The sequence below is a fragment of the Mustela erminea genome, chromosome 19 (assembly GCF_009829155.1).
Source record: "Mustela erminea isolate mMusErm1 chromosome 19, mMusErm1.Pri, whole genome shotgun sequence".
Lineage (NCBI taxonomy): Eukaryota > Metazoa > Chordata > Mammalia > Carnivora > Mustelidae > Mustela > Mustela erminea.
In genome coordinates, this window is record NC_045632.1 from 6565518 (window position 1) to 6592670 (window position 27153).

Consider the following 27153-nt stretch of genomic DNA (forward strand, 5'->3'; position numbering starts at 1 on the left):
CATGATAGGCTGCAGTGAAGACTTTGGGGTTTGGGGGTGTTGGTTTTTTTTTTTTTTTCCATTTTAGAGCACTGAGATGGCTTCAAACATTTGTAAGCTGAGGTGTGACATACTTTGACTTATGTTTGAGGAAAAGCACTGTGTCAGCAGTTTGGAGAACAGGCTCTGGTGGAAAGCAAGGGAGCATGCTGATATCCTTCAGGCCAGGAGTGGTGGTGACGCCCAAGCAGGGGTGGGTAGGGGAGTGGGGATGGGGAGATATGAACGGATTTAGGATGTTTTTTGGAAGAACCATCAGAATTTGTTGCAGGGCTTCTGGGGGTGATTAATGAGGAATCAAGGATGATGCAAAGTCCCAGATGCCTGAGTGGCTCAGTTGGTTAAGCATCTGCCTCTGGCTCAGATCTTAATCCCAGGGTCCTGGGACTGAGTCCCACATGGGGCTCCTTGCTCAGTGGGATGACTGCTTCTCCTCTGCCTGCAGCTCCCCCTGCTCATGCTCTCTCTCTCTGCCAAATAAATTTTTTTTTAAAGGATAATGCAGAGTTTTTGGCCAGAGCAGTGTCTTTGAACATAATTTTTTTTTTTTTTAACAGAACTTCACAACATCCCTCTTTAGGAATGGGAAAGCCCAGATACCCAAGACCTTCCATTTATTGAGTTCTCTGGAATCCACGACCTGTGCTGGGTGATGCTGGTGACTCAGAGACGTCACCTGCCCTCTAAGGAGTCTGTCTTGAAGGGTGGGGGTCAGACACAGAGATGGACGGTAACATTCCCAGGTGATGAGAGCCTGCAAACAGAACAGGAGGCGAGCAATGAGTGATGCTCCTGAGGTTAAAGGGGTAAGGTTGGGGGCCAGGAAAACATTGCTGCGCAGGTGTGGGGCTTCTTTGGGTTTTTTGTTTCGTTTTGTTTTGTTTTTAGGAAAGGTGGCCTTTGATCTAGAGTGAGTGGGTATTTGATGTAGAAGAAATGGTGTGAGCAAAGGCCAGGTGGCTGGGATTGAAAGGTTTTTTTGTGTTGTTGTTTTTTAAGATGCGCCTGGGTGGCTCAGTGGATTGAGCCGCTGCCTTCGGCTCGGGTCATGATCTCGGTGTCCTGGGATCGAGCCCCGCATCGGGCTCTTTGCTCAGCGGGAGCCTGCTTCTCTCTCTCTCTCTGCCTGACTCTCCGCCGACTTGTGATCTCTCTGTCAAACAAATAAATAAAATCTTAAAAAAAAAAAAAAAAAGATTTTATTTCTTTGTCGGACAGAGAGAGCACCAGCAGGCAGAGGGGCAGGGAGAAACAGGCTCCCGGCTGAGTAGAAAGCCCCACGAAAGCCCCACGCCGGGATCGATCCCAAGACCCTGAGATCATGACTTGAGCTGAAGGAAGACGCTTAACCGACTGAGCCACCCAGGCGTCCCTGGAATGGGAAGATTTTTTATCACAAAGCAGGGGCTTTCCTTTCCGGGCGAGCGTGATTAGGCTTCGGGTCTCATCCATCCGTTATATCCTATCCGGAAGAGGCAGGACTATTTTGTTCAGACGGGTCTCCAAAATGGGGTTCGAATCTCCGCTCCGCCACCGACGAGCGCGGAACCTAAGGCAAGCTGCCTAAGCTTTTCGAGTTCCCTCTTCGCCACCTGGCGCTTCCTGCTCGACTGCAGCAGAACGGAACTGCTTCCCGTTCTGCTCTGTTTTCTCCTACTTCTCTCATCAGGGTCCGATCGTCAATTTACCAAGGACCCGGCGCTTTAAGGTCCTCCGCCCGCACTAGAGAGCGGAGGCGGGCTCTTGGGTCTCTAAGGGAAGGTCCTTTATGCGTCTTCCAAACAGGACAGGCACCTTCTGAACGCGACCAATCAATCCCTGCGTCCCGGGCAGCGAAACTTCCGATTCGCTGGGGAACGCAGCCGGCTATACGTTGGAGCTCCGCCCGCTACGTATTGCGTAACGCATCGCAAGATAGTCATCCTTGGCTCCGATTGGCGAGTGAGCTCGCGCTGCTTTCGAGTCCCCGCCCCGCTGCCGTCCTGTAGGCGAGCCAGACCTCTTGCTCTTTGATTGGGTATATTTCTGAGCGCTCTCTTGCTCTGTGATTGGTTATGGTCTCTCCGGCCCTTCTCCCGGCCTTCTTGCTCCATCGTCCAGCGTCGTCGGATGCCATTGTCACTGTTGTGTGGCGTCTGTAGCATGCTGGGGCGGGGCGGGGGGGGGGGGGGGCGGGAGGCGGTGGAGATCCTCCCCAGGCCTGGAGATGCCGAGTGAAACTTGGAGGGGGGATCCTGCCCAGGGGTCTTCTTGGCTCACGAGGGAGCCCACTGCCTCATCCCCACCCCACCTTAGGATCCCCTTCCTTTCACGTCCCCCACGGGCCTCGGGCAAAGTCCCAAGACTGGACCTTTAGGGCCTCCATTCATTCCCTTAAGTCCCCGCTTCCATCCCCTCCAGGGGACCCTGGGATGCCCTTGGGGTCCCTGCTCTCCCTTGAGCCTTACCCGCTCTTTCAACCCATCCAACTTGGGGGCCCTCAGGAGTGCAGGGTAGGCGTCAGGGCCTCTGGGTCTTGGGGGCTCCTCCCACTGCCACCCCTACCCTTACATCCTCCCTCTCCCCCGAGTCCTCCCCCCACCTCCCTTACCCCCTTAGAGACTCTCCCCACCTCTGGGGGCTCTGGCCTCACTGCGTTCCTCCCAGCCCAGGGGTCACTAGACTTTTACCCAAGAGTTACCCCTTCTTCCTAAGAGTCCTGCAGACTGAGGAGTCGTTCCCAGCCCACAAGGTCAGGATTCCCCCGCCTTGTTGTTTATGCCTCCCCTCCCCCAACTTCTAGGCCCTTCAGAAAGGAGATGGGACCTCCCCACCCTCAGGAGTCCAGCCTCCTCTCCTCCTAGCCCCTTTCCCCTTCCTTCCCAGCCCACCATCCCCTTGGGAAGTCCTTGAGCCCTGTAAGGGGGGACAGCCATTCTGAAGGCCCCCACTCCTTCAGGAGATCCCAGGTGTCCTTCATATCCAGGGGGAGAGGGTCTCCAGGGACATGTCTGCCTTCAGACCTGTATTTCTTCCCCTTCTTATTCCTTAGGGCCCAGCCCCTCACTGTCATTCTCCCCTCCCCCAACCCCATCTTTCCAGGTGTTTTATTGACACTTCTGAAATTCAGGAGGTCATCTGTAGGACACCCTTACACTTTCATATACCCACTCCCCCGACCTGAGGGTCTTCTCTGTCAGCTCCTCTGCTGGGTTCCCTCCCTTAGACATCCCACTGTCTCCCTAGGACCTCTGTCCTCACTGCTAGCTCCCTCACACTCAGGATGCCCCAGGGTATCTTTCACGTAAAGGGGATCATTCCTGCCCTGTGAACCTCCCTCTTTCTTGAGGCCTCCCTTCTCACAGCCCTCTCCCTGCACTGTCAAGAGGTCTGTAAAATTCAGGGTCTCTCCCTTCTTTGGAATTGCCCCTTTCCCTTTGCCATACATTTGGGACGATCCTTTCCATTGTCATCTTTTTTCAGGGTTACCTGCATTCAGGGGGGTCACCTGGGGAGCTCCCCCACATTTGGAGAACTCCCACACAGCACTCCCCAACTCAGCGACAGTCCCCTCAGCCCTCAGAGCAGAACCTTCTTGGTTCAGAGAGTGATTCTCAGGGCCTCCCTTAGCTGCAGCAGTTTCCCCTCTCCTGGGCTTCCTCTTACACTCCTAGAAGACCCAGCATCTTACCCCCATTCTTCCAACTGTCTCCCACAGTCACTGTCCTAAGACCCCTCTTTCCTTGGTTTCCCTATCATCTCACTCACTTTTAGCATCCCTGAGTCATCTTCAGCATCCAGGCCATCAATCCCAGGACCTCCTGTACCTTCCACCTCATCAGCATAACCTCCTGCACTCTCCCCTTCCCCCCACACCTGGGCCTGCCTGCTCTTGCCCTCACACCTCCCCCAAAATTAACCTTGGGGCGCTCCCAAGGATCTTCTCCTCACACTTATCACAGATAGAATTCCCTCTCTTGTCCGCTTGGCCTTAGGATTCTCAACCTTCTCACTCCTTCCCAGCCTCGTCCAGACTCTAATTCACACTCCAGTTTCCCAGTACCTTTGTCTCATACATGGGAAGGGCTTTCCTGCTGGCTTTCGTGAGGAAGTGGAGGATCCAGGTTAATAGGCTCCCAGTCAGACATGCTTAGGTCAGCAGTCACTGCTCAGGCCTGCGTCCCACGTGGGGCCTTGGAGCAGGGCACTTTCGCCCCCACCCTGTGGTGGCCAGAGTGCTTGGCAAGAGGTTACTGGAATGAAGGGGTCAGATTTGTGGGCTAGGTCTGAAAGGAATCCCCCTAATGCCATTTGGCTATGAATGATTTTCAGACCACTTGGAAGTCGAGATTTGCTAGAAGCATCTGCTAAAGTGGCAGTGGGAGTCTGTAGGCCTAAGGGTCCCAAAAGGGAGATTACGTAGACATGTTCCCTTGTATTATCTCATTTAAACTTTACGAACATAATCTTTCCAAAAGTGCTTAATATTTTATATTTATATTCATATTCTTTTAATACAAGTAAATGAACTCTTTCTGGTGTATAGTTCCAAATTTTGGACAAACGCATCAAACGCATAGCCATGTAACCATGACGACCATCAAGACACAGAATACTTCTCTCATCCCCCCCACCAAATTCTCTTGAGTTGTCCCTAAGTCATAATAACCTAAAAGACACAAAACAAACAAACAAAAAACCAGTATCTTCTGGAGGGCAGTTTGGTCTTATCTAACAAAATAAAAAGGCACAGCCCCTTAGACCTGATGATACTACTGCATGGGGGTTACCTATACATGGATTAGTTACCCCCCCCCCGTTTGAAAAAAAAATTATATATTTATTTGAGGTGGAAGAGGGGCAGAGAGAGGGGGAGAGAGAATCTCAAGCAGGCTCCCCACTGAGCACAGCAACTGACTCAGGGCTTGATCCTAGGACCCTGAGATCATGACCCGAGCCAAAATCAAGGGTCAGCCACTTAACCAACTCAGCCACCCAGGCACCCCTAATTACCCACCCCTCACACCATTTTACTGACCAATAAACAATGCTCAGAGAAGTCACTCATGTCATTTTGGCAAACATGCAACAAAACCAGCCAAGACAAACTTGTTTTGATGCCAGAGCTTTGTCTTCTTCTGTATGCTGCATTCCAGACCAGCGACAATGATGATGTCACAGCGGGAGAAAATAACACATTTTTTGAAAACTTGGAGGTAACTGGACTCTATTCCAAGTGCCTTTATCTAGTCCAATCTCACAGCAGCCCTAATAGGTATTATTCTCATTTTACAGGTGAGGACACGAAGGCACAGAGAGGTTAATGTCTTGCCCAAGGTCAGAGCTGAATGTATGGCCTTTCTGAGCTATTCTGGCTACCTTCCTTCTGAGTTTTTATGTTCTCTTGGAGCAATTTGAGGAAAATGAAGGGATTTTTGAGATGACAAATTAGGTGGAAATCCACCAGTAGAGAATGAGATCTACTGAAAGCTGCTGGGAAAGAAAGTGTTGAAAGCAGGCTCAGAGAGAACAGAACAGGATACCTGTGATGTAAGATAAAAAATGGTAGTCCAAAGTTGGTATGTGTTGTACAATAAAGATTTTGTCAGGCCTTTGTTCCTGGCTCCTGGGAGGGAACCTCTAAAACTCTTGCAATTTTCTGAGCTACAGAAGTGTCTTTGATATTTACAACGGGCCCTGAGACCACACCTAAGTTTATGGTAACAGGGCAGCTCATGGTGGGACCCTAGATGGTTTGAAGGTGGGGGCTTTCCATGCTGGAAAGACCAACCATGTCCTTAGGGCTTTGGGGCTTTGAGCCTTGTGACGTCAGCCTGAACCCCCTGGGAGGGAAAAGGGTCTAGGGACTAGGGACTGAGTTCAACCACATCATGTGACCAATGATTCAACTCATTATGGCTACATTTAAAAAAAAAAAAAAACCACTAAAAACTCTGGACACCAAGTCTCAGGTGAGCTTCTTGGCTGGTGACACACATCCACATGCTGAGAAGGCAATGCATCTTGAGGACACAGAAGCATCACAGTTGGGACCCTCCCTGACCTCCCCCTACAAATCTCATTTGGCTGGTATGAATTTGTGTCCTTTCTTATTTTTTAAGATTTTATTTATTTATTTATTTGAGAGAAAGAGGGACAGAGAATGAGTGGGGGAGGAGGGGCAGAGGGAGAGTAAGAAGCAGCCCGATGTGGGACTCGATCCCAGGACCCTGAGATCATGACCTGAGCCAAAGGAAGACACTTAACCGATTGAGCCACTCAGGTGCCAAACTCACCTGTAACCTTGATTGTATCCTTTTATAATAAGTCAGAAAACATAAGGAAGAATTTCCCTGAGCTTTGTGAGCTATTCTAGAAAGTTATGAAACCCAACAGAGGGTAGTGGGAACCTCCATCTATGGCCAGTCCATCAGAAGCGCAGGTGGCATCTGAAGCAAGGGAGAGGGGCACCCTCGTGAGACTGAGACTGTCCCCTGTGGGATCTGATGCCACCGCCAGATAGGCAGTGTCAGAGTGGAATTAAATTGTAGGACACCTACCTGGTGTCAAAAAATGGCTCAGTGTGTGGCAAATGCACACCTCTGGGGTCGGAAGTGAAATGTAGTAGCTGCATGGGAGTAAAGGAGAAACACACGGGGCAGAGAGAAGGGCCACCGTTCTCATGTCAAGAAGCAAAGGAGTAATCAGAAAACTTCACTGAAGCCACCAAAGTCCTCATAGTTTTGCCTCATGAAAGAGCCAGTCTTTGGACACCTGCCACACAGGACACAGCCAGGATTAGCCAGAGAAGCGGCTTCAGCCCACAAGAGGCCACTGCTGTGGCCAGTTGGGTCAAGAGTCACTTGTCCCCATGCCTGTCCCTCTTCCAGGCCCCCAAACTTTGGGGAACCAGGGCTTTAAGTGGGATTAGAGAAAAGGTGTGTCTGGGGTGACTGGTCTCCCTCTCTTCTCCGAGGAGGCAGGTCCCAGCTTGAACCTCCACTGGATAGAGAGGGAAGCTGAGGGGAAGGTGTAAGGAGCTGTAATAATCAGAGTTTTAATAACCAGAACTGACTGGAAAGTTAGGGTATCTGACAAAGCTGAGACACCATTAGGGACTGAGAATAAATGTTTTGACAGAGAATGATTGCGTCAGTGATCAGAAACATAGAACAGTTTATTTTTTAAGATTTTATTTATTTATTTGACAGAGATCAAAAGTAGGCAGAGAGGCAGGTAGAGAGGGGGGCGGGGAGCAGGCTCCCCAACGAGCAGAGAGCTCCGATGTGGGGCTCGATCCCAGGACCCTGGAATCATGACCTGAGCCAAAGGCAGAGGCTTTAACCCACGGAGCCACCCAGGCACCCCTCATAGAATGGTTTTGTATTTATACTTCCTGGGGCCGATAGTCCCTGGTTAATTAGAGGGGGTATCTGGCAACACAGAGAATCCATGCTGAGACTTCTGCCTTGGAGCCTGCCTTCACTCTTAATTTCATTTACACGACTTTGCCTTTCCCTAGGGTCCCAGGTAACCGCCCCACTCCCTCCAAGTCCCATAACTACTGCAGAAGTCAGGACCTTAGCTCACATAGTTCAAGGTTATGACCTTGGTCAAACCTGTTGACCTAGCAACACACCCTTTGAAATTTCCCAGGTAACAGCAACTTTGAAGGACGGCTCTCATGTCAGGATCTGGGGGTTCAGGGGGGAAACAGAAGCCCCTCAGCATCCTCCCCACCCCAACCATGGTTCAAGGAATTCATAATGTTCAGTGCTTATCCATTTTAGGACCTGTCTGAGTCTGAATTTCACTTCTGCCATTTCCCCACGTGGCCTTAGGCAAGCCGCCTTTATAAAATGAGGTGGTTGCATTGGGGGATCCCATTCGGAGTTCTTTCCCTCTGTGTATACTGACTCCTAGTGGCCAACTGCAGTCCTTGCAGCTAATTTACTGTTGAAGGTTACGCAGTCCCCAGCCGGCTGCAGCACTAAAGAGCATGACAGAGTAGGTGTCCCAACCATGTATATCATCAACCACCCAGTAACGACCCCATCAGGACTCCTAGGATGACTATGGAGGAAGAACAGAGAGAGCATGGAAGACAGTGAGTTCTCGTATCTTGTTCTCGCCCTTGCTCTGTATCTTATTCTCCAAAGCTATTTGCATTCCCGCTGCAGATTGGAGCGCCATGGCTGAAGCAACTAGGCAGGCTTTTACAAGCTGATAAGATTTAAAATATTATAGTTGCCATTAACAAACGTGAGATCTGGGTCTCAATACTCTCTTCTTTTGAATCAAAGAAGAATACCTCCCCCTACTTAAATAATCACACTTAGGGATACTCAGATTATCATAGTCAATGTCTGGGGGATGGTTTGCAGTTTGTGAAGTACCTTCATCTATGGTTTCTATTCAGTCATTACAACACGACTTTGAATAGGGGTATCTCCGTCATTTCCATACACGGGGAAAAAGTCACTTGCCTTCACTCAGTCGGGAAGTAGGTGGTAGAATCTGGACACAGGTACAACACCTTTGTCCTTGCCCTGTACCACAGTTGCACACCTCTTTATAAGGCACCCTCTGTCCAACCATCCACCAGGAGGCTGCTTTACGGTCATGACCAAGAGCCTGGGCTCTAGAGTCAGATTGCCTGGGATTGAACTTTACTAATCATGTGTGTGGTATTGTGCAGGCCTATAACCTTTTGGTTGCTCAGTTTGCTTAACTGTCAAACAGAGTTAATAGTATCTGCATAAGGGAACCCTTGGAAAATTTCAACTCAAAATCTCCCCCTCCCTTTTTTCCCCTTAAAGATCTTATTATTTATTTGAGAGAGAGAGAGCATGAGTAGGGTAGGTGGGGGAGAGGGAGAAGGAGAAGCAGCCCTGTGGTTGAACAGGGAGCCCAATGCCAGACTAGATCCCAGGACCCTGGGATCATGACCTGAGCCAAAGGCAGATCCATAACCCCCTGAGCCACCCAGGTGCCCCTTTCCCCCCTCCTTCCTCCCTCCCTTCCTCCCTCCCTCCCTTTCTTTCTTTCTTTCTTTCTTCTTTCTCCTTCTTCTTCTTCTTCGTTATTTGCTATGTAGTGATCTTCTGGGAACCAGAGTGATTCTGTCACCAGGAGATCCTTCATACCACAAAGCTCAGGCCATTTCATTGACAAGAGGGAAGTTTTATAAGCTGTGACTAATAAAAGGTAGAAAGTTAGGAGCTGTTCTTCAGTTTTCACATCTGACCCTAGTCATAAGCATTATTACCTGCTAACTTCTTTGTAATATTTATTTTAGAGAAAAGTCAGAACCTGCGTTTTAGTGGCTCGAATGAGGAAAAAAGATGTGATTGAACATGAGCCCTGTCAATCATTTCAGATATAAAGAGAGGAGAGCCTGTCACCTCATCTTGGGAGGAAGCTGTGTTCAGACTATGTCCATGCAGCTGGTCACTGTTGATGATTTCTTTGTTTGTTTTTTTGTTTTGTCTTCCTAAGAGTATGGTGGTGGGGATGGGAAGAAGGGAAGAAGGATGTTCATCCTTAAAAAGAAGAACAGAATTAGATAAGGAAATCTTGGGATACCTGGGTAGCTCTATCGCTAGGCATCTGCCTTCGGCTTGGGTCATGATCCCAGGGTCCTGGCATGGAGCCCCACATGGGGATCTCTGGCCAGCGGGGAGCCTGCTTCTCCTTCTCCCTCTGCTGCTTTGCCTGCTGTGTACACACACACACACACATACACTCTCTCTCTCTCTCTCTGTCAAATAAATAAGTAAAATCTTTTTTAAATAAAAGTTGGGCGTCTGCCTTCAGCTCAGGGTCCTGGGATCAAGCCCCACATTGGGCTCCCTGCTAAGCAGGAAGCCTGCTTCTCCCTCTCCTACTCCTCCTGCTTGTATTACCTCTCTTGCTAACTCTCTCTGCGTCAAATAAATAAATAAAATCTTTAAAAAAAAAAAAAAAGAGTTTCTGTATTGAGTGGGATAAGCATTAAACAAAGCACAAAGTGAGGTAAGCAAAGTGAGGTAAACAAAGTGAGGTAAGCGTCCAATATATGTCAGTCAACGGTACAAACATTTCCAGAGATATAGGTGTGGAATTTGAGAGGGTTTAGCTGAAGTGGGGTTATCTCTGAACAGCCTGTTATTTTCTCCCTTGGGACACACAGCCTCAGGACCCCAGCCCAGCACCCCTCCCAGGCTTGGAAAACATATCCACCACCAGCTTCTTCCCTCCCCAGAGCTGTAGCCTTTTGAAATCATATGCCTTCCCTTCTAAACTTTCCTCTGCTCTTTAGCTCTTTCCCCTGTTCACTATAAATTTGGTCAGAGATGGGCCTTTGATGCCTCAGTCCCTCCAAGTGCCCTGGATTCCCGCCTGGGGGTCCGAGTCCTTGTCACTCAAGAGCGCCCCCTTCAGGAGGGATTGCGAAGCAGTGGGGAAAGCTGGGATTAAGAGCCAGACAGCCTTTGCTGGGGTAGGTGGCACTCCTACTTCCACAGATTTCTCCTGTGTGGCTTTAGAGAAGTTAGTTCACCTCTCTGAGTCTGACTTCTCCACAACGGAGATGCTCTTTACTGCACACCAGCTGTTACCGAAGAAGGTAATTGTTTATAACTGGCTCACAGTGTGATACATGGTAGATGCTCAAAAATGTTATTTTCTCCTTCCTTCCCCTTCCCTTTCTCTTATTATTTATTACATGGCAACTTAAACAGGGCGAGTTCCCTGAGAAAACTCTCTTTGGCCTCCGTACCTATTTTTCTGCATTACGCATAACCTCTTCTGCTTTATCTGTAATTTTTTTTTTTCCAGCTCTCCCTGTCTTCCAAGTGTGTAATTTAAAACTTTTTGAGGGGGTTGGGAAGAGGAGCCTGGATGGCTCAGTGGGTTAAGTGTCAGACTCTTGGTCCCAGCTCAGGTCTCCATCTAAGGGTCATGAGTTCAAGCTCCACATCCTGCTGCAGCCTACTTTAAAAAAAAAAATTTTTTTTTTAATGCAAAGTCCAACATCTATTCTGGGCTCCTCAGTTTTCTGCCAGATAAGTGGTAACCATGCCCCAAGAGAGCTTTCGGAGAAGCATTTAGAATTCTGATCTCTGGGGAAGGAGGAAGGGAAGGAACACGTCTGTTCTGAGAAACAGACCCGTTTTCTCTCTTCACCAGCCCGTTGATTCAGAGTACATTCTGAAGTGGGTTTTTTTGTTGTTGTTGTTGTTTAAGATTTTATTTATTACTTGACAGAGAGAGACACAGCGAGAGAGGGAACACAAACAGGGGGAGTGGGAGAGGGGAAAGCAGGCTCCCCCCCACACTGAGCAGGCAGCCCTATGCAGGCTTGAGGGGGATCACGACCTGAGCCAAAGGCAGACGCTTAACCACTGAGCCACCCAGGTGCCCCTGAAGTTTTTTTTTTTTATTCCACTTGGAAAGAATTTCCACTCCCACGACCCTCATGTGTTTGCTCTTCCTGGGTTGGAAAAGGCATCTTCCCCTCAACCTCCATCTGGTGTCCTGGCCCTGAAAGACCTCACTCTGGGGATTTCCTGTCTTGTCACACAGCTAGTCGTTGTGACTGCTCTTGAACTCATTCTTGGCATCTGCTTCTGTTCCTCTTCTGTAGAAATAAGGGGCTGTGATTACTCTAGATTAAGATTCCGCAAACTCTTCCTGCAAACGACCAGACAGCAAGTATCTCGGACTCAACTCTGCCAGACATAGGCTGTGGACATACATAAAAGAATGCATGGTCCAATAAAACTTTATTTATGGACACTGAAATTTGAATTTCATATCATTTCCACACATCACAAAACATCTTTCCTCTTTTAATTTCCCCCAACCACTTATTTTTTAAGATTATTATTTTTTTAATTTTTATGGTTAATAATCTCTACACCCAGCTTGGGGCTCACACTTGGGGCTGGGAGATCAAAAGTCACAAACTCTTCCCATTGAGCCAGCTGGGTGCCCCTCCCCCCTACCTTTTAAAATGTAAAAAGCACCCCTGGCTCAAAGTTAGGCAGAGGGCCAGATTTAGCCTCTGAAGTTAGCTTGCTGACCTCACAGAGCAGTAGTTTAATTGTCTTTAAAGGCCCTCCCACCTTTGAGAAACTGTGGCAAAGCCAAGACTTTTCCTTGCCTCTCAGAATAGTGTGCTCAGGTCTGGAATAGCCATCCTTGGAGGACGAGAGAGAGAGACAAAGAGAGAGAGAGACTGACTGGTGGCTCATTTTCTCACCCTCTCCAATCTGCCTGACCTGGGTCCCAGCCCTGCCATGCCGCAGCCCAAGACAGCCTCAGTGGAACTTGACGTCTGTGTACTCTGAGTGGGTATCCTTGGGCTCCTGGGTCTCTCGTGGTCTGAGGCCTGAGAAGTAGAGGGTTGCATAATGGAGCTCCTCTTGGTTATTCTGCGATTCCGAGGCTTGAGTGAATGATTTGGGTCCTGGACAAGTGTGGGCAACAACATGGAGCTCCTTCTGGTTCTTCTTCAATTCCAGGGAGTGAGCACCGGGAGGAGGGGCTTGGGAAGGACTGCGTGGTGTGGCTTTCCGATTCCAAGCCTGAGGGGAAAACAACCATCCTTCATTCCCTCCTCCCTTCCTTCATTCAACGGCTGCTCGAGAGCTTACCATGTGTCAGGTGCCTCGAGGACCTGGGGATTGATTACATCTTGGGGCAGGAACAAACAGTAAATAACGTCTGTGTGGAGTCCAAGAAAAACAAGGCTGTACACACCTCAAGTCTAGCCCTGACATAAGTACAGCCATCTTGGCAAAGCAAAAGCTGGCACCTTGCACCCCCTCTCTACCTGCTCCCCTCCCCTCGGTAGTGTGTGTGACATCCCTCAGCCACCCCTGGCTGCCCTAAAAGAAAAACAAATAGTTAACTTGCAGAGATCACAATCCTGCAAGACAGGAGTCTCCCTCAGTTTACAAATGTCCTAGTGATCTATAACAAAGAAGCTATCTTATCAATAGTCCAATTTCAAGAGACAAATAACTCAGTTCCTTAAGCCCTAATGTCGCCCTCCCCACCATAAAACTGAAGGAGGCTGAGGCAGAAGGAAATGTAAATAAAATTAAATTTCTTCTAAACCTAAATCTCACTAACAAGGTTACTTGATAGGAGAAATGTGAAACTTTATCTCTAAATCTCCAAGATAGTGTCAGCATCATTCCCAAGCATATGACCCACTGATATACATCTAAAGGGTCTCACAAGAAGATTTTTATTATTGGTAATGAATAACCTTTTCCCCAGACAACAGCTAGTCCCTCAAGGTCCTGGAGACCTCGCTTCCAAAATTCTTTAGACTCTTACATCATTCATAACCCCCTTTGTCCTCACCCACCTCAGAGTCCACCCCTACTCCGCCTTTAAAAATTCTGACTATAATCTAGTTCAGGGTCCAAGTCCCTACTCCGCTGTGTTGGGTATACTTGGGCCCAAGCTTAAGCTTGCTGAATAAGCCCTCGTGTGATTGCACTGGTGTTTGGCTCCTTGGTGGTCTCTCAGATGTGAAAACTCGGGCATAGCAGGGCTTAAGCCACCTGTTCTGTGGTTCTTTGCTGTGGCAGCCTGAGCAAACAAACACAGGCAGATTCCTGTGGCCACCACCACAGTCAAGACGAGAACTGTCCCATTGCCGCAAAGCTCCTCGCTTGCTATTCCTTTATGGTCCTCATCAGCCTCCTGTCCCCAGCCCAGGCAACTATGAATCTGTCCTCCATCTCTACAATTTCACCATTTTCAGGGTGTTATAAATATGGAGTCATGCACATATGACCATTTGAGGTTGGCTTTTTTTTTTTTTTTTTTTTGCCTCTAAGGTTTTTCAACCAGTAGCTTCTTTTGTTTGTTCCTTCCTTTTTTTATGACTTTAGATTTTATTTATTTGACAGAGAGAGAGCACAAGTAGGCAGAGAGGGAGAGAGGGGAAAGAAGGTTCCCTACTGAGTAAGGAGCCTGACACAGGGCTTGCTCCCAGGACCCTGAGGTCATGCCCTGAGCCGAAGGCAGATGCTTAACGGACTGAGCCACCCAAGTGCTCCTCATTTGTTCCTTTTGATTGCTGAGTAGTACCCCATGGGGGTAGAGGTACCTGTTTGGGCTTGTAAAGGATAGCATGCAGGAGAAAGAGAGCCTGGCGGTGAGAGAGGAAGCAGGGGGCACGCACAGGAAATGGGTGGTGCATGGTCGGGGGTGGGGTGGGAGAAGTGGTTTGGGCATATTTTGAAGGGGATTTGCTGATGGGTTAATTGTGGGGTGTAGAAAAGAGAGGAGCAAAAGATGACTTCCAGGATTTCAGCTTAGGCAGCAGGGCGGATGTGGTGCTGAGATGTGTGCTAAGATGGGCCGGGGGGAGGGGAAGCCTACAGGGAAGAGTTAGTCTTAAGTTCTGTCTCAGGCAGGCTCAGTCCAAGAGGCCTGTTAGACATCCAAACAGAGGTGCTGCCTCAACAATCAGCTGTCAGTCTCAAGGTCAGGGGTGAGTTTGAAAGATGTAAATTTTGGAGTCATCGGTGTATAAATGTTCTCTCCTGAACCTCTCCAGCATCTGTAGAACACTTGCTAGATGCCAAGTACTATTCTAAATGCTTTACAGTTACAGTGAGCATGGTGAACCCTTAGAACGATCCTAGGTGGAAGAAAAAAAGAAAAGAAAGAGCATGATCCTAGGTAATAAGTATTACTATTTTCCCCCATTTTATAGGTAAAGAAACTAAGGCACAGGGAAATTAAGAGATTTGTCCATGAATGCACGATGATAATACCAGGACTGAACTCAGACCAGCTGACTTCAGAGCCCTGCTCCTAATCACTAAACACACTGCCTCTCGACAATATTAATAATGATCACATCATTAGTTATAATCACTAACATCATCAGAGTGGTAATCATGGTATGGCCGCTCCATTTTAAGCAAGTACATGCATTCTAATCCTTGAACCAACTCCCGGAAGGAAGCAGAGGGAGAAATGGAGGCTCTGGGGGAGCGACCGATCTGGTCAAGGTCTCACAGAGAGTAGGTGTAGAATCAGGACTTGAATCCAACACCTGCTCCTTTTCCACCTTGACATCCCTCGGGGGAAACATTGGGACAGGACAGGACAGGAGAGGGGCCAGGGGAGAAGTCTGAGCCGAGAAAGCACAGGCAGCCCAAGAGCAACTCACCAGGGGGCCAGGGTTAGGGAACACATTGATATAGTCCAGGATTGTGCTTCTCCGTGCAGGCCTGGGCCTCGGCGGCATCCCTGCCTGGGCCGGAGTCCCCACCCTGGCCAGAGTCCCCGCCTGGGCCAGAGTCCCCGCCTGGGCCGGAGTCCCTGCCTGGGCCGGAGTCCCCGCCTGGGCCGGAGTCCCTGCCTGGGCCGGAGTCCCCGCCTGGGCCGGAGTCCCAGCCTGGGTCTGTTTCTTCCTCAGAGTCTTCCTGCTGGGGAAACAACCAGCATGTGCCCCTTGGAACCTCACCAGCCCCAGCCCCACACACCAGCCCCACACACATTCTGGCTCCTCACTCACATGACCAGGAGGAGGCAGAGGAAAAGAAAGGTCATGACGCCAGTTCCCAGAAATGCTCCATTGGAGAATGCTTGTGAGACGAGACCCTTATCTGCACAAGGAAACCATCGGCCATCTCTAAACCCCTCCCATTAACCTGGAGCCTCACACCCACCTGCCACAGGGCACTCGGGGCTTTCAGCTCCCTTCCCAGACGTTTTATCTGAAGCCCCTTCTGTCCAAGTCTTGGAAACCCTGGGGCACCCCAGGCCCAGATGACAGGACTTCCAGTTTGTATTTCCCTCTGCAACCCTAGCCACAGGGGCTGAGTGCCCTTTCCCAGCTCCTGCTCTAACCACAGAACCTTGGCCCCTGCCCCATTCAGCATCCAGTTGGCGTCCGGACCTGGGAGCAGCAGGACTGCGGCGCTCTGTTTCCCGTGCACATTCCAGGCCTCACAGGTGACTCTGAGGCCAGAGCCCAGCGGTCCACTGAGGCTCAGGGAGCTGTTGGCCCAGGGCCCCGCAGAGTTGGAGGTGACGGTCCAGGAGGCGTTGCTGTGGTTCCCCTCCAGCAGCTCCTCCCCCAGCCGCCAGCGCAGGGTGGGGGCCGGCTGTGCTCGGGAGGAGCAGTTACAGTGCAGCCCCTCGCCCTCCCAGAAGCAGGAGGGGCTGAGCAGCCGCGGAGGGTCTGCGGGAGAAAGGGGAGGGGTCAGCCGTGTCTCTCCTCCCCAGGCCCCGGGCAGCCTGCCCCCAGGGGTCCCCACACTCACAGACCACAGAGAGATGCAGGGAGATGTGCTGGGAGCCCAGTGCGTTCTGGGCTTGGCAGGTGAGGTCTCCTTCATGCTCCATTTGTATCTGAGGGAGCTCCAGGATCCCAGGGTCTGCGGGCTGGGAAGGGCTCAGAGTCTGTCCCCCCAGGACCCAGCTCAGCTGGGCTGGGGGGTTGCTGTGGGTGACACAGAGCAGACGCAAGCTTTGGCCCTCCAGGACTGGGAGGGATGTGCCATTCCCGAGGTTTTCCAGGACTAGGAGAGGAAAGAGACAGGACAGATGCTCAGCTGAGGGCACAGGGACCCTTCGGGGCGCCAACATTCCAGACACTGAGGCCCCCAGCATGGCCCCATGAGGCCCTGGTTTCTCTGGTCCCCTTCCTACCTGTTCTATTTGCATACAGGGTCATCACTCTCAGGTTCTCTGGGGCATCTGAAACAGACAGGGTTCTGGCTTTAGACAAGGGGCTGCCCTCTGGACAGAGAACCGTCCTTGGAGACCAAGATGGCAGGATGGGGTTGAGGGGGTGGGGCCGGGGTGGGGCGTGGATTGAGTCACCAGCTGACCAATTCTCCCCTGAGTGGCCCAAGGGAATAGATAGGTAAGGAGGGCTGGCATCTGTGATTTGTGGTTTATAATAAGAAATATCTGTTTGGTCTCTGTCTGGTTCCTGGTACAGAGCTCCTAAAACCCTTGGAATTTCCTACGTGATGAGAGTCATAAAAGTGTCTTGATATTAATAACAAACCCCTTTCCACCATACCTGGGTTTATGCAAATGAGGCGATTTTTGGAAAGCACCTCCGTTCCACCCCACCCCTGACTTCCAGGGAAGGGAGAGAGGCCGGAGGTGGAGCCAGTCAGCAATGGCCAGTCATTTGCTCAATCCTGCCTTATTGAAACCTCCATAAAAACCCAAAAGAACACGCTTCGGAGGGTTTCCAGGTGGGTGAGCACGTGGAGGTGGCAGGATCAGGGTGCACCCGGAGAGCGGCCATCGCCCCATGCCTGCCCACCCCCCACCCCACCCGCGTCTCTTGCACCACCCGCGTCTCTTCCACCGGCTGTTCCTGTTCTATCTGCTTGTGGTAGCCTGAGACCATCAGTAAAATGTTCCCGAGTTCTGTGAGCTACTTTATCACATTAATTAAATCCGAGGAGGGAGGGGGTCACGAGAAACTCCAATCTATAGACGACGGTTGGTCAGCCTGGGCTTGAGGCTGGCCTCTGAAGTGGCGGGGGAGTGGGGGTGGGTGGGGGGTGGTCTTGTGGGACTGATCCCCCCCACTGTGAGATCTGACTCTGCCTCCAGACAGAGTGTGGTGGAGCTGAACCCCTAGAACGCCTAGATGGCATCAGAGGACTGCCTGGTGGTGTGTGCAGGGGGAGCCCACATCAGAGATGGAATTGGAATCGTCAGCCCCAAAAGGCCTGGGACCCTGCCCCCAGCCCCAGCCTCCTCATCCCTCTCCCTTTCTGGAAACCGGGGCCTGGCAGGTCACACTCACACTGCACAAAGAGGTCCAGGGTACGGCTCCGGGAGCCAAGCCTGTTCTCTGCTTGGCAGGTGTAGCAGCCCGAATCCCCAGGCTTTACCGCCGGCAGCACCAGCTCCAGGGTTCCAGAGCCCCCGGGGTGGGACCTAGAGAGGACCCGGTCCTCCAGGGCCCAGCTCAGCGTGGCTGGGGGCTGGCCGTCAGCAGCACAGAGCAGTCGCAGGAACTGGCCTTTCTCAGCCTCCAGATGTGGGCTGTTGCCCTGGGGCTGCAGGGCTGGAAACAGCAAGAGAAAGGCTGCAGGGAGGAACAACGTCTCCCTCACCCTCCTGACACCAGCTTGTCCTCCTGCCAGGACTAGCCCCCGCCCTGCCCCAGGTCCTCCGTACCTGACGTGTTGACTCGGGAAACGCTGATAACCAGGTCTTTGGGGGCATCTGCAACAAGATTGAGAGCTGACTCTGGGGAGGAAGATGGGGTTCCTTACAGTCTGAGAGAACGCCCGCGGGATGGAGGCAGGGAGAAAGTGGGACTACCCTCTGGACACAAGTGACAAACATGCACTGAGGCAGTGTGCTGGGCGCCTCACTGGCCTCTCTGGGCTGCCCCCACCACCACCAGCTGCTGCATCTCTCCACCTGCACAACCTCCGTGCCCATCAGCACGCTCCGATGCCCCGCCACCAGACTCACAGGCGACATTAAGTCTGACGGTTCTCTCTGTGCTCACGCCCTTCCTGGAGAAGTCCACACGGCAGGTGAGGTAGGTGCTATGGTCCTGGGGTCTCGGAGTGAGAGTAAGCACTGAAAAGTAGGAGGACTTGGGTCTGGGCCCTGGGGCGGAGACAGCGTCCCCCAGCCAGGAGAAAGTAGGGGCTGGACATTCCTCAAAGTTCCAGTTAAACACACAGATGACTGCCACCGGACGTCCTGGCTCCAGGATCTCTGGGACGTAGACATCTGGCTTCTGGGTGAGGTCTGGGACACAGAGAGGGCACATGGGAGCCCCGGAAGGGGATGTTGCAGGGGGCGACCCCTGGTCTGTTCCCCACAGTACCCCCTTCCCACTGGGCAGGAGGTGGGGGATAGCAGGGAGGAGGAGAGGCCCCACCCCCGGTCAGTTCCGCACCTGTCACTTGCAGATTGAACTGGTTTCTTACAAAATTGTATTGCGCGTAATAGCCTCTCTCCACCCGAAAGAAGTACCATCCCGAGTCTTCCATCTGGGCCTCTCTGATCAGCAGGGAACAGCTCCGGTTCTGGGGATTGCCAATGAGCTGGAATCGGTCCCTGGGCACGGTCTGCACTGCTCGATTTGGGTTATTTGTGGCCACTGGCCTCCCGATGCCCGAGTCTGTCCCGGTGAGGAACCAGTAGCCAAGAGCGGGGGTGTCCTCCGTCCAGCCAATCGGGGGGTAGGAGAAGGTGCAGGGCACAAGCACACACAGGCCCTCCTGCACAGTCACCACCTTCTGTACTTGCAGTGAGAATCCCTGGGACTGAGCCAGAGACCCTGTGGGAGACAGAGGTTCAAGCTCCAGCCCCTGGCCCTGGGCCCCCACCCAGGCCCCTTCTGGCCCTTGGCCCACTCACCACCTGACAGCAGGGCCAAGAGCAGCAGTGGGAGCATCTCTACACAAGGAGGCCCTTGGGCCGGGCCCCCAGACGCTGGGACAGGCAATGGGCGGGGCAGAAGGGGAAGAACCCGGCAGAGGAAGCTGAGCCCCAGGCGCCTGATGCTGGGCCCCACATGACACTCCCCGACCTTGCCACTCCCCACCCGTGCTCATCCACTGGGACCCAGTTCTTCCCTGGGGTGCCTGCCGGGTGCACAGGACTGCAGAGCTGATCCTTCCGGCAGTCACCTCCCCAGGGAGGGAGTGGAAGGCATGTGAGGCTGTGAGGCCGTGGGGCCGGGGCCAGTGGAGGGTAGGGGCTCTCCCCCTGCGCCCTGGGTCACTGGGGAAGCAGAAGTGAAAGTTCACGGTGAACCCTTCTTCAGACAGGGGCCCTGGGGATGGTGGTCAGTGAAGAGGTGGCTTTTGGGGGGATGGGGGAAAGGCTGGTCTAGAAATTTAGAATGTCCAGCTAAAGTCTTTTTTTTTTTTAATTTTTAAAAAGATTTTATTTGAGAGACAGCAGGAGAGAGAAAGAGAGAGAGGATGAGCAGAGGGGAAGGGTGGGGGGCGGGGGGGGGGGAGGTGCGGACAAGAAGACACACCGCTGAGCAGAGAGCCTGACCCGGGCTGGATCCCAGGACCCAGAGATCATGACCTGAACCAAAGGTGGACAGACGCTTAACCAACGGAGCCACCCAAGCATCCTAAAGTTCACTGTCAATTAAACAACGAATAATTTGTTTTGATGTAAGTATGTCCCAAATATTGCAATGGGATGTTCCTGTATTAAAATTATTTGTTGTGGAGCCCCTGGGAGGCTCCATCGGTCAAGCATCTGACTCTTGGTTTCAGCTCAGATCATGACCCCTGGGTCCTGGGATCAAGCCCTGAGGCAGGCTCCTCACTGAGCAGGCAGCCTGCTTTCCCTCTTCCTGCATCCCCACCCCGTCCCCCTGCTCCTGTACACACACACTCTCTCTCTCAAATAAATAAATAAATTTATTAAAAAATATATTTATTGTTCATACCTGAAATTTGAATTTAACTAGACGCCTTGTGTTTGTAGTTGCTAAATTTGGTAACCCTAGGCCAGTCTTAATTCCATCCCTTCCTCCCTGATTGGTGGGCTCACCGATCCCATGGTCTGTCAGAAGCTCCCACCCCCAAGACCTTAGTCTACTTCTACAGCTCCTCTTCTTTTGCCCTAAGATTGGATGCATTTACCTGTGGTTTTTTGTTTGTTTGTTTGTTTGTTTAATTTATTTCAGAGAGAGAGAAAGCTCGGAAGCAGGGGGAGAGGGGGATCGACCCCAGGACCCTGGAATCATGAGCTGAGCTGAAGGCAGATGCTTAACCGACAGAGCGACCCAGGAGTCCCTGGATGCCCTTACTTGTAATACTTGTGATAAGAACACCTGCATCCATAGGTAAGGGGGATGGGACTGAGTGGAAAAGCTCCCAGATGTTGTCCCCCTCACCCAGTCCTTCTCCTTGAAATGACCCGGGTCACATAGAGACACGTGTTGGTCCACTGAACCTCTGCACCTGGGGACCTAGTACGTGGCAGGTGCCATGGTACACGCCAGAGACACAGGCAAATCAGACACGGTGTCTGACCTCAGGGGACCCAGTTTGGTAAATGAAGCTTCTGAGAAACAGAAAAGCACTGAAGTACTCATAACTCCTCCCACTGCTGACCCCCTCCCCCACACTTGCTAGGAGAGATGGTGATGAGGAAGGCATGGTCACTTCTTCCTGGAAAGCCAAGAGAGGTCTTCTGGGGGAAGGTGACCTGTGGCTGCCTCTGTCTTTGCTCTCATATCTACAGTGTTCATGTGCTCAGGCTGCCATAACAAAGCACCACAGACTGAAGGGCTTAAACAACAGAAGAAATTTTCCCCAACTGCTCTGGAGGCTGGGAGTCTAAGATCAAGGTGTCAGTGTCTTCCCAGGCCTCTGTCCTTGGGGGTGTACTTGCCATCTTCTCAGTGTGTCCTCACATGGTCATCCCTCTGTGTGTGCTGATCTCTCTTTCTTTCTCTCCTTCTTCCTTTCTTCTTTTCTTTATTTCTAGTAGGCTCCACACCTAGCATGGAGCCCAAAGCGGGGCTTGGACTTATGACCCTGAAATCAAGACCTGAGCTGAGATCAAGAGTTTGACGCTTCACCAAATGAGCCACCTGGGTGCCCCCAATGTCTTCTTAGGAGAATGCCAGTCCTATTGGATTTGAGTTTGCTCTATGACCTCATTTTAACTGAATTACCCTTTTAAAGGCCCTATCTCCAAATACAGTCACATTGGTCAGGACTGGGGTTAGGATTCAACATGTGAATGGGGCAAGGCGGGGGACACAATTCAGTAGCTAATAAGGCACCTTCTGCACTCTGATCCTGGTCCCCACTGCCCAATCTGGGCTTTATCAGGGGACAGCCCGAATCCCTTCTCCCAGGGAGCCTCCTGTCTGGGGTCTTCACAACGTGAAGCTCATAAAAGGCCTCCCACAGGGAAGAAGGACAGGGAGGGAGGGATGCGTGGGTCTAAAAAGACCCTCTCTTACTTAGCTTGCTCTGATTGTGCTACTGACAATTCCTTAATTTTTCTATTGTACTTAGTTGTGGAAGATGATAACATTGGGGGACACCTAGGTGGCTCAGTTGGTTAAGTGTCTGCCTTCAAATAAGGTTATGATTCCGGGGTCCTGGGATCGAGACCAGCAGCAGACTCCTTGCTCAGAGCAGAGTCTGCTTCTCCCTCTACCTGATGCTCCCCCTGCTTGTGCACACACACTCTCTCTCTCTCTCTTTCTGACAAATAAATATAATCTTAAAAAAAAAAAAAGATGATAACGTTGGAGGGAGGAGGTTCAAATCCACGGGATATCCCTGTGCATTTCCTGGCAACCTCCCGTGATTCAATAGTTTCTTCACGATGAAGTTCAAAGCAAACCAAAATAGATCATCACAAAATGCAACAACAACAATGAACAGGCTGATGACTATAAATTGCATCTCAGCCCTGACCCCTTCCTGTCCATTAGATACCTACTCAGAATCTACAATGTGTGTAGTAAAGGAAAAATTTTGTGAGTTCAGTTTTTTATTATTAAACGCAATTGCTACTGACTGTCATGTGTTTTGACAGTGTGAAGTATCTAATTTTCCAAAGTGAAATGCCAACTCTTTACGTGAATACCCAAGGCTGTCCGTGATCTGATCCCTGTTTACTTCTCTAGCTTTTCTATCTTTTTACTCCATTACTTTAAGTTTTTTTCCCCCTTTAATAAAGAGTAAAACAGCCCCTGCTGGCATTCACATCCAGGCCCTGGTGTTCGCCTATTAGATAAAAATGATTTCACATCAGACACACCCACCCTGTGACCGCAGTGAAACAAGGTAAGGACAAGATTACTCCATAGTCATACCTTAACACAGACACAAACAAGAACATTGTTTAAGCCACAAAATGACCACATAGCCCGCTCTCCCCAACCCCCAATCCAGGGTAATGTAAATGACTGTGGAATATTTACCAACTACAGCTTTAGCCTTTGCTGTGGACCGAATGTTGTAACCCTCCCAACACTCATATTCTGGAGTGCTAATCCCCACTGCAGTGATATTTTGAGATGGGATCTTTGGGAGGTGATTTGGTTGTGAGGCTAGTTTGCTGCTTGAGATGTGTGCTCTTACGAAAGAGACCCCAGAGAACACTCTTGCTCCTTCTGCCATGTGAGGACCCAGTGAGAAGGCCCTCATGAATTGGGACACATGCTCTCACTAAATACCAGATATGTCCATGCCCTGATCTTGGATTTCTCAGCCTTCGGAACTGTGAGAAATAAATTTCTGTTTTCTATAAGCTATCTAGTCTGTAGCACTTTATTATAGCAGCCTGAACTGACTATGACAGATTCCACGGGAACTCAGAGACATCACTTGGTGAGCTGGCATATATTCATCTAACTAAAACCCTTATCAAGATATTGAATATTTCTGGGGTGCCTAGGTGGCTCAGTGGGTTAAAGCCTCTGCCTTCAGCTCAGGTCATGGTCCCAGGGTCCTGGGATTGAGCCCAGCATCGGGCTCTCTGCTTGGCAGAGAGCTTCTCTCCCTCCCCTCTCTCTGCCTGACTCTCTGCCTACTTGTGATCTCTGTCAAATAAATAATTACAATCTTAAAAAAAAAAGATATTGAATATTTTCATCATCCAAGAAAATACTGTCCATCATGCCCTTACCTATCAATGCCAGGGTTCAGAGTTAGAATCTCTACCCTGTGGATAAGCAGCAGCTTGAAGAAGAAAACCCCTAACTTCTCAGCTGTGTTCACCTGGAATTTAGCCTCTTCAACATAGCTGGCAAGGAATGAGAGGTGCTGGCAGCCTGCCTTTTCCTGGGAGGAGATGGAGCCTTGTGTCCTTGCTTTACCCACCTGCAATGCAGTTTCCACCTTCTTGAACTAGAATAAGGATGGAAGTGGAACCAGCAACATTATTCTTAAAAGCCAAAACTGGGAGGGGTGCCTGGGTGACTCAGTGAGTTAAAACCTCTGCCTTTGGCTTGGGTCATGATCCCAGGGTCCTAGGATGGAGCCCCACATCAGGCTCTCTGCTCAGCAGGGAGCCTGCTTCCTCCTCTCTCTCTCTGCCTACTTGTGATCTCTGTCTGTCAAATAAACAAATAAAATCTTAAAAAAAAAATTTTTTTTTTAAGATTTTATTTGTTTATTTGACAGACAGAGATCACAAGTAGGCAGAGAGGCAGGCAGAGAGAGAAAGAGGGAAGCAGGCTCCCTGCTGAGCAGAGAGCCCGATGCAGGACTCGATCCCAGGACCCTGAGATCATGACCTGAGCCGAAGGCAGTGGCTTAACCCACTGAGCCACCCAGGCGCCCCCAGAAAAATTTTTTTTTAAAGCCAAAACTGGGAATGATTGAAATGTCTATCAACTGGTGAATGCATAAATGAAATGTGGTGTGTATTCATCCAATGTAATAATATTAAGAATAAAATGTTGTTAACAATGGATGTGTGCTCTAACATGGTTGCATCTCAGAAATTTAATGCTTAGTGAAAGATGGCAGACACAATAGACTTTATGTGATTCCATGTGTATGACATATTCATAAAAACAGTTCATTAGAGACTGAAAGCAGATCAATGATTTCCTGGAGCTGTGGAGGGAGTGGTATTGATTGCAAATGGGTATAAGAATCCTCTTTAGGCTAATCAAAATGTGTGACAATGACTACACAACTATAAATTTACCAAGAATCATTGAACTGTATACTTAGAACGAATTAATTTTATATGTCATATGTTATACCTCAATAAAACATAATTAAAAACCTGTTGGGGACTCCTGCTTCTGAGCACAAGAGGGTAACAGGGCCCTGTTATCCTCCTGTAAACAACTAGAATACCAAACAAAATACAAGAAACCTCTATTTTCTTTTTTAAAAATTTTTATTTATTTATTTGAGAGACAGAGATCATAAGTAGGCAGAGAAGCAGGCAGAGAGAGAGGAGGAAGCAGGCTCCCTGCTGAGCAGAGAGCCCAATGTGGGGCTCAATCCTAGGACTGTGGGATCATGACCTGAGCCAAAGGCAGAGGCTTAACCCACTGAGACACCCAGGCGCCCCAAGAAACCTCTATTTTCATACATGGAATGCAGACAGGGAAAAACTGTGCTTCTTGAGAGAAGGACAAAAATGAAGTCAACCATATAATCATCCAGGTTTTTTGAGAGGAGGATAGCAGTTTGTGGATAGCAGAGTGAGAGGCGATGGGGGCACAATAAAAGGGACTGCAATTTCACTGAGTTGAGGAGCCAGACATGGAAGGTTAAGGAGACTGACCCAGCTAAAATATGTAGGTCAGAGTTTCAGACAGGAGGGATTATTGTGGAGAAAGGGTTCAAGGTCTCCATGAATGGTCCTTGATGATTGGCAGAATACCAATATGCATGTTCACAGGCTGAAACCCCATGAGGCCAAACAAGAAAATTTCTAAGGAGAGAAGCAATTACTGGAGAGCTATTAGATGGGAGATTCCCAGGGCTCACAAAAGGGCCTGGATTTGTGCATATCCCCTCCAGCCAGAGTGAAGATACCTCCTTGAATCCATGGGGCACTCAGTAAAAGTTCTAAAAAGGCCATGGCATTCAAGTGAAAGAAAATGACCCTAACACTAGACCTATCTTAGGAGGAGCTAAAAATTAAATAGTCTTTTTTTAAAAGATTTTATTTATTTATTTGACAGAGAGAGTGATCACAAGTAGGCAGAGAGGCAGGCGGGGGGTGAGGGGGGAAAGCAGGCTCCCCGATGAGCAGAGAGCCCAATGCGGGGCTCAATCCCAGGTCTCTGAGATCATGACCTGAGCTTAAGGCAGAGACTTAACCCACTGAACCACCCAGGCACCCCTAAAAATTAAATAATTTAAAAATATTGGCCCAGAGGTTCCTAGGTGGCTCAGTCGGTTAAGCATCTGCCTTCAGCTCAGGCCATGATCCCAGGATCCTGGGACTGAGTCTTGAATCAGGCTCCCTGCTCAGCAGGGAGCTTGCTTTTCTCTTTCCTTCCACCCCTCCCCATGCCTGTGCTCTTTCATTCTCTCTCTCTGTCAAATAATCTTAAAAAATATATTGTCCCAATATACAAGTAATTTAACTGCCTTTAAAAAAAAGTTTGTTCGGGACGCCTGGGTGGCTCAGTTGGTTAAGCGGCTGCCTTCTGCTCAGGTCATGATCCCAGCGTTCTGGGATTGAGTCCCACATCGGGCTTCTTGCTCCGCAGGGAGCCTGCTTCTCCCTCTGACTCTGCCTGCCACTCTGTCTGCCTGTGCTCGCTCTCACTCTCTCTGACAAATAAATAAAATCTTTAAAAAAAAAGTTGGTTTTTAAAGAAATACAACAAAACCAAGCAGTCAGACACATAAAATTGACAATGTCCAGCATTCACTGAAAAATCACTAGACATACAAAAGAGTATGAACACATGACACTCGACAAGAGAAAAGTCATCCAAAGGAATCATGGTCAGACATGACACAGGAGGCAGAAATAGGAGACAAAGACATTGAAAGAGTTATTACAAGTATGTGCCAGATAGACTCAAGGATGTAAATGAAAACATTACCATTTAAGAAGAAGATTAAAAACAGGAAACATAACTTTTTTAAAAAGATTCTATTTATTTGAGAGAGAGCATGTGTGAGCACACACGTGTGTGTGAGAGAGCGAGGGTGGGGGTGGGGTGGAGAGGGAAAGAGAATTCCAAGTGGACTTTATGCTGAGGGCAGAGCCCAACTCAGGGTTGGAACTCATGACCTTGAGATCATGATCTGAGCCAACATCAAGAGTTGGACACTGAACAACTGAGCCACCCAGGCATCCCCAGGAAATGTAACTTTTTTTTTAATGTTTGTATTTATTTATTTGACAGAGAAAGAGCACAAGCAAGGGGAGCAGCAGGCAGAGGGAGAAGAAAGCTTCCCACTGAGCAGGGAGCCTAATGCAGGACTTGATCCCAGGACCCTGGGATCATGACCTGAGCCAAGAGCACATGCTTAACTGACTGAGCCACCCAGGCACCCCAGGAAACATAACTTTTAAAGAAGAAAATATATTATCTGAGATGAGAGTTCCACTGAATGGGATCAACAGCAGATAGAACGTTGTAGAAGAATGATCAGCGAAGTTGAAGATGTAGCTGTTCAAACAGCAAATATAGAGGGG

General features: G+C 49.9%; 1 protein-coding gene across 15 annotated transcripts; it reads right to left on the minus strand.

Annotated features, from left to right (window-relative positions):
- Positions 1-9059: 9059 nt before the first annotated feature.
- Positions 9060-19699, minus strand: SIGLEC10 (sialic acid binding Ig like lectin 10). Of its 15 annotated transcripts, none has more exons than XR_004281135.1 (13): positions 19393-19680; positions 18929-19312; positions 18493-18777; positions 18190-18237; positions 17813-18097; positions 16690-16737; positions 16302-16559; positions 15935-16219; positions 15551-15641; positions 15203-15461; positions 12282-12587; positions 11708-11743; positions 11420-11654 (listed from the first exon to the last, which is right to left on the minus strand). XR_004281135.1 is itself a non-coding variant. In XM_032323999.1 (12 exons), exons 1-11 carry the CDS (start codon positions 19427-19429, stop codon positions 12321-12323), a joined length of 2247 nt encoding a protein of 748 aa, XP_032179890.1. In that variant the 5' UTR covers positions 19430-19680; the 3' UTR covers positions 9197-9215; positions 12282-12320. The 15 variants fall into 15 exon arrangements, 12 of the variants coding, with proteins under 12 accessions (XP_032179900.1, XP_032179897.1, XP_032179890.1 ...); XR_004281134.1 differs by having other exon boundaries at positions 12263-12587; XM_032323999.1 differs by lacking the exons at positions 11420-11654; positions 11708-11743 and adding an exon at positions 9197-9215.
- Between the last annotated feature and the right edge of the window lie 7454 nt (positions 19700-27153).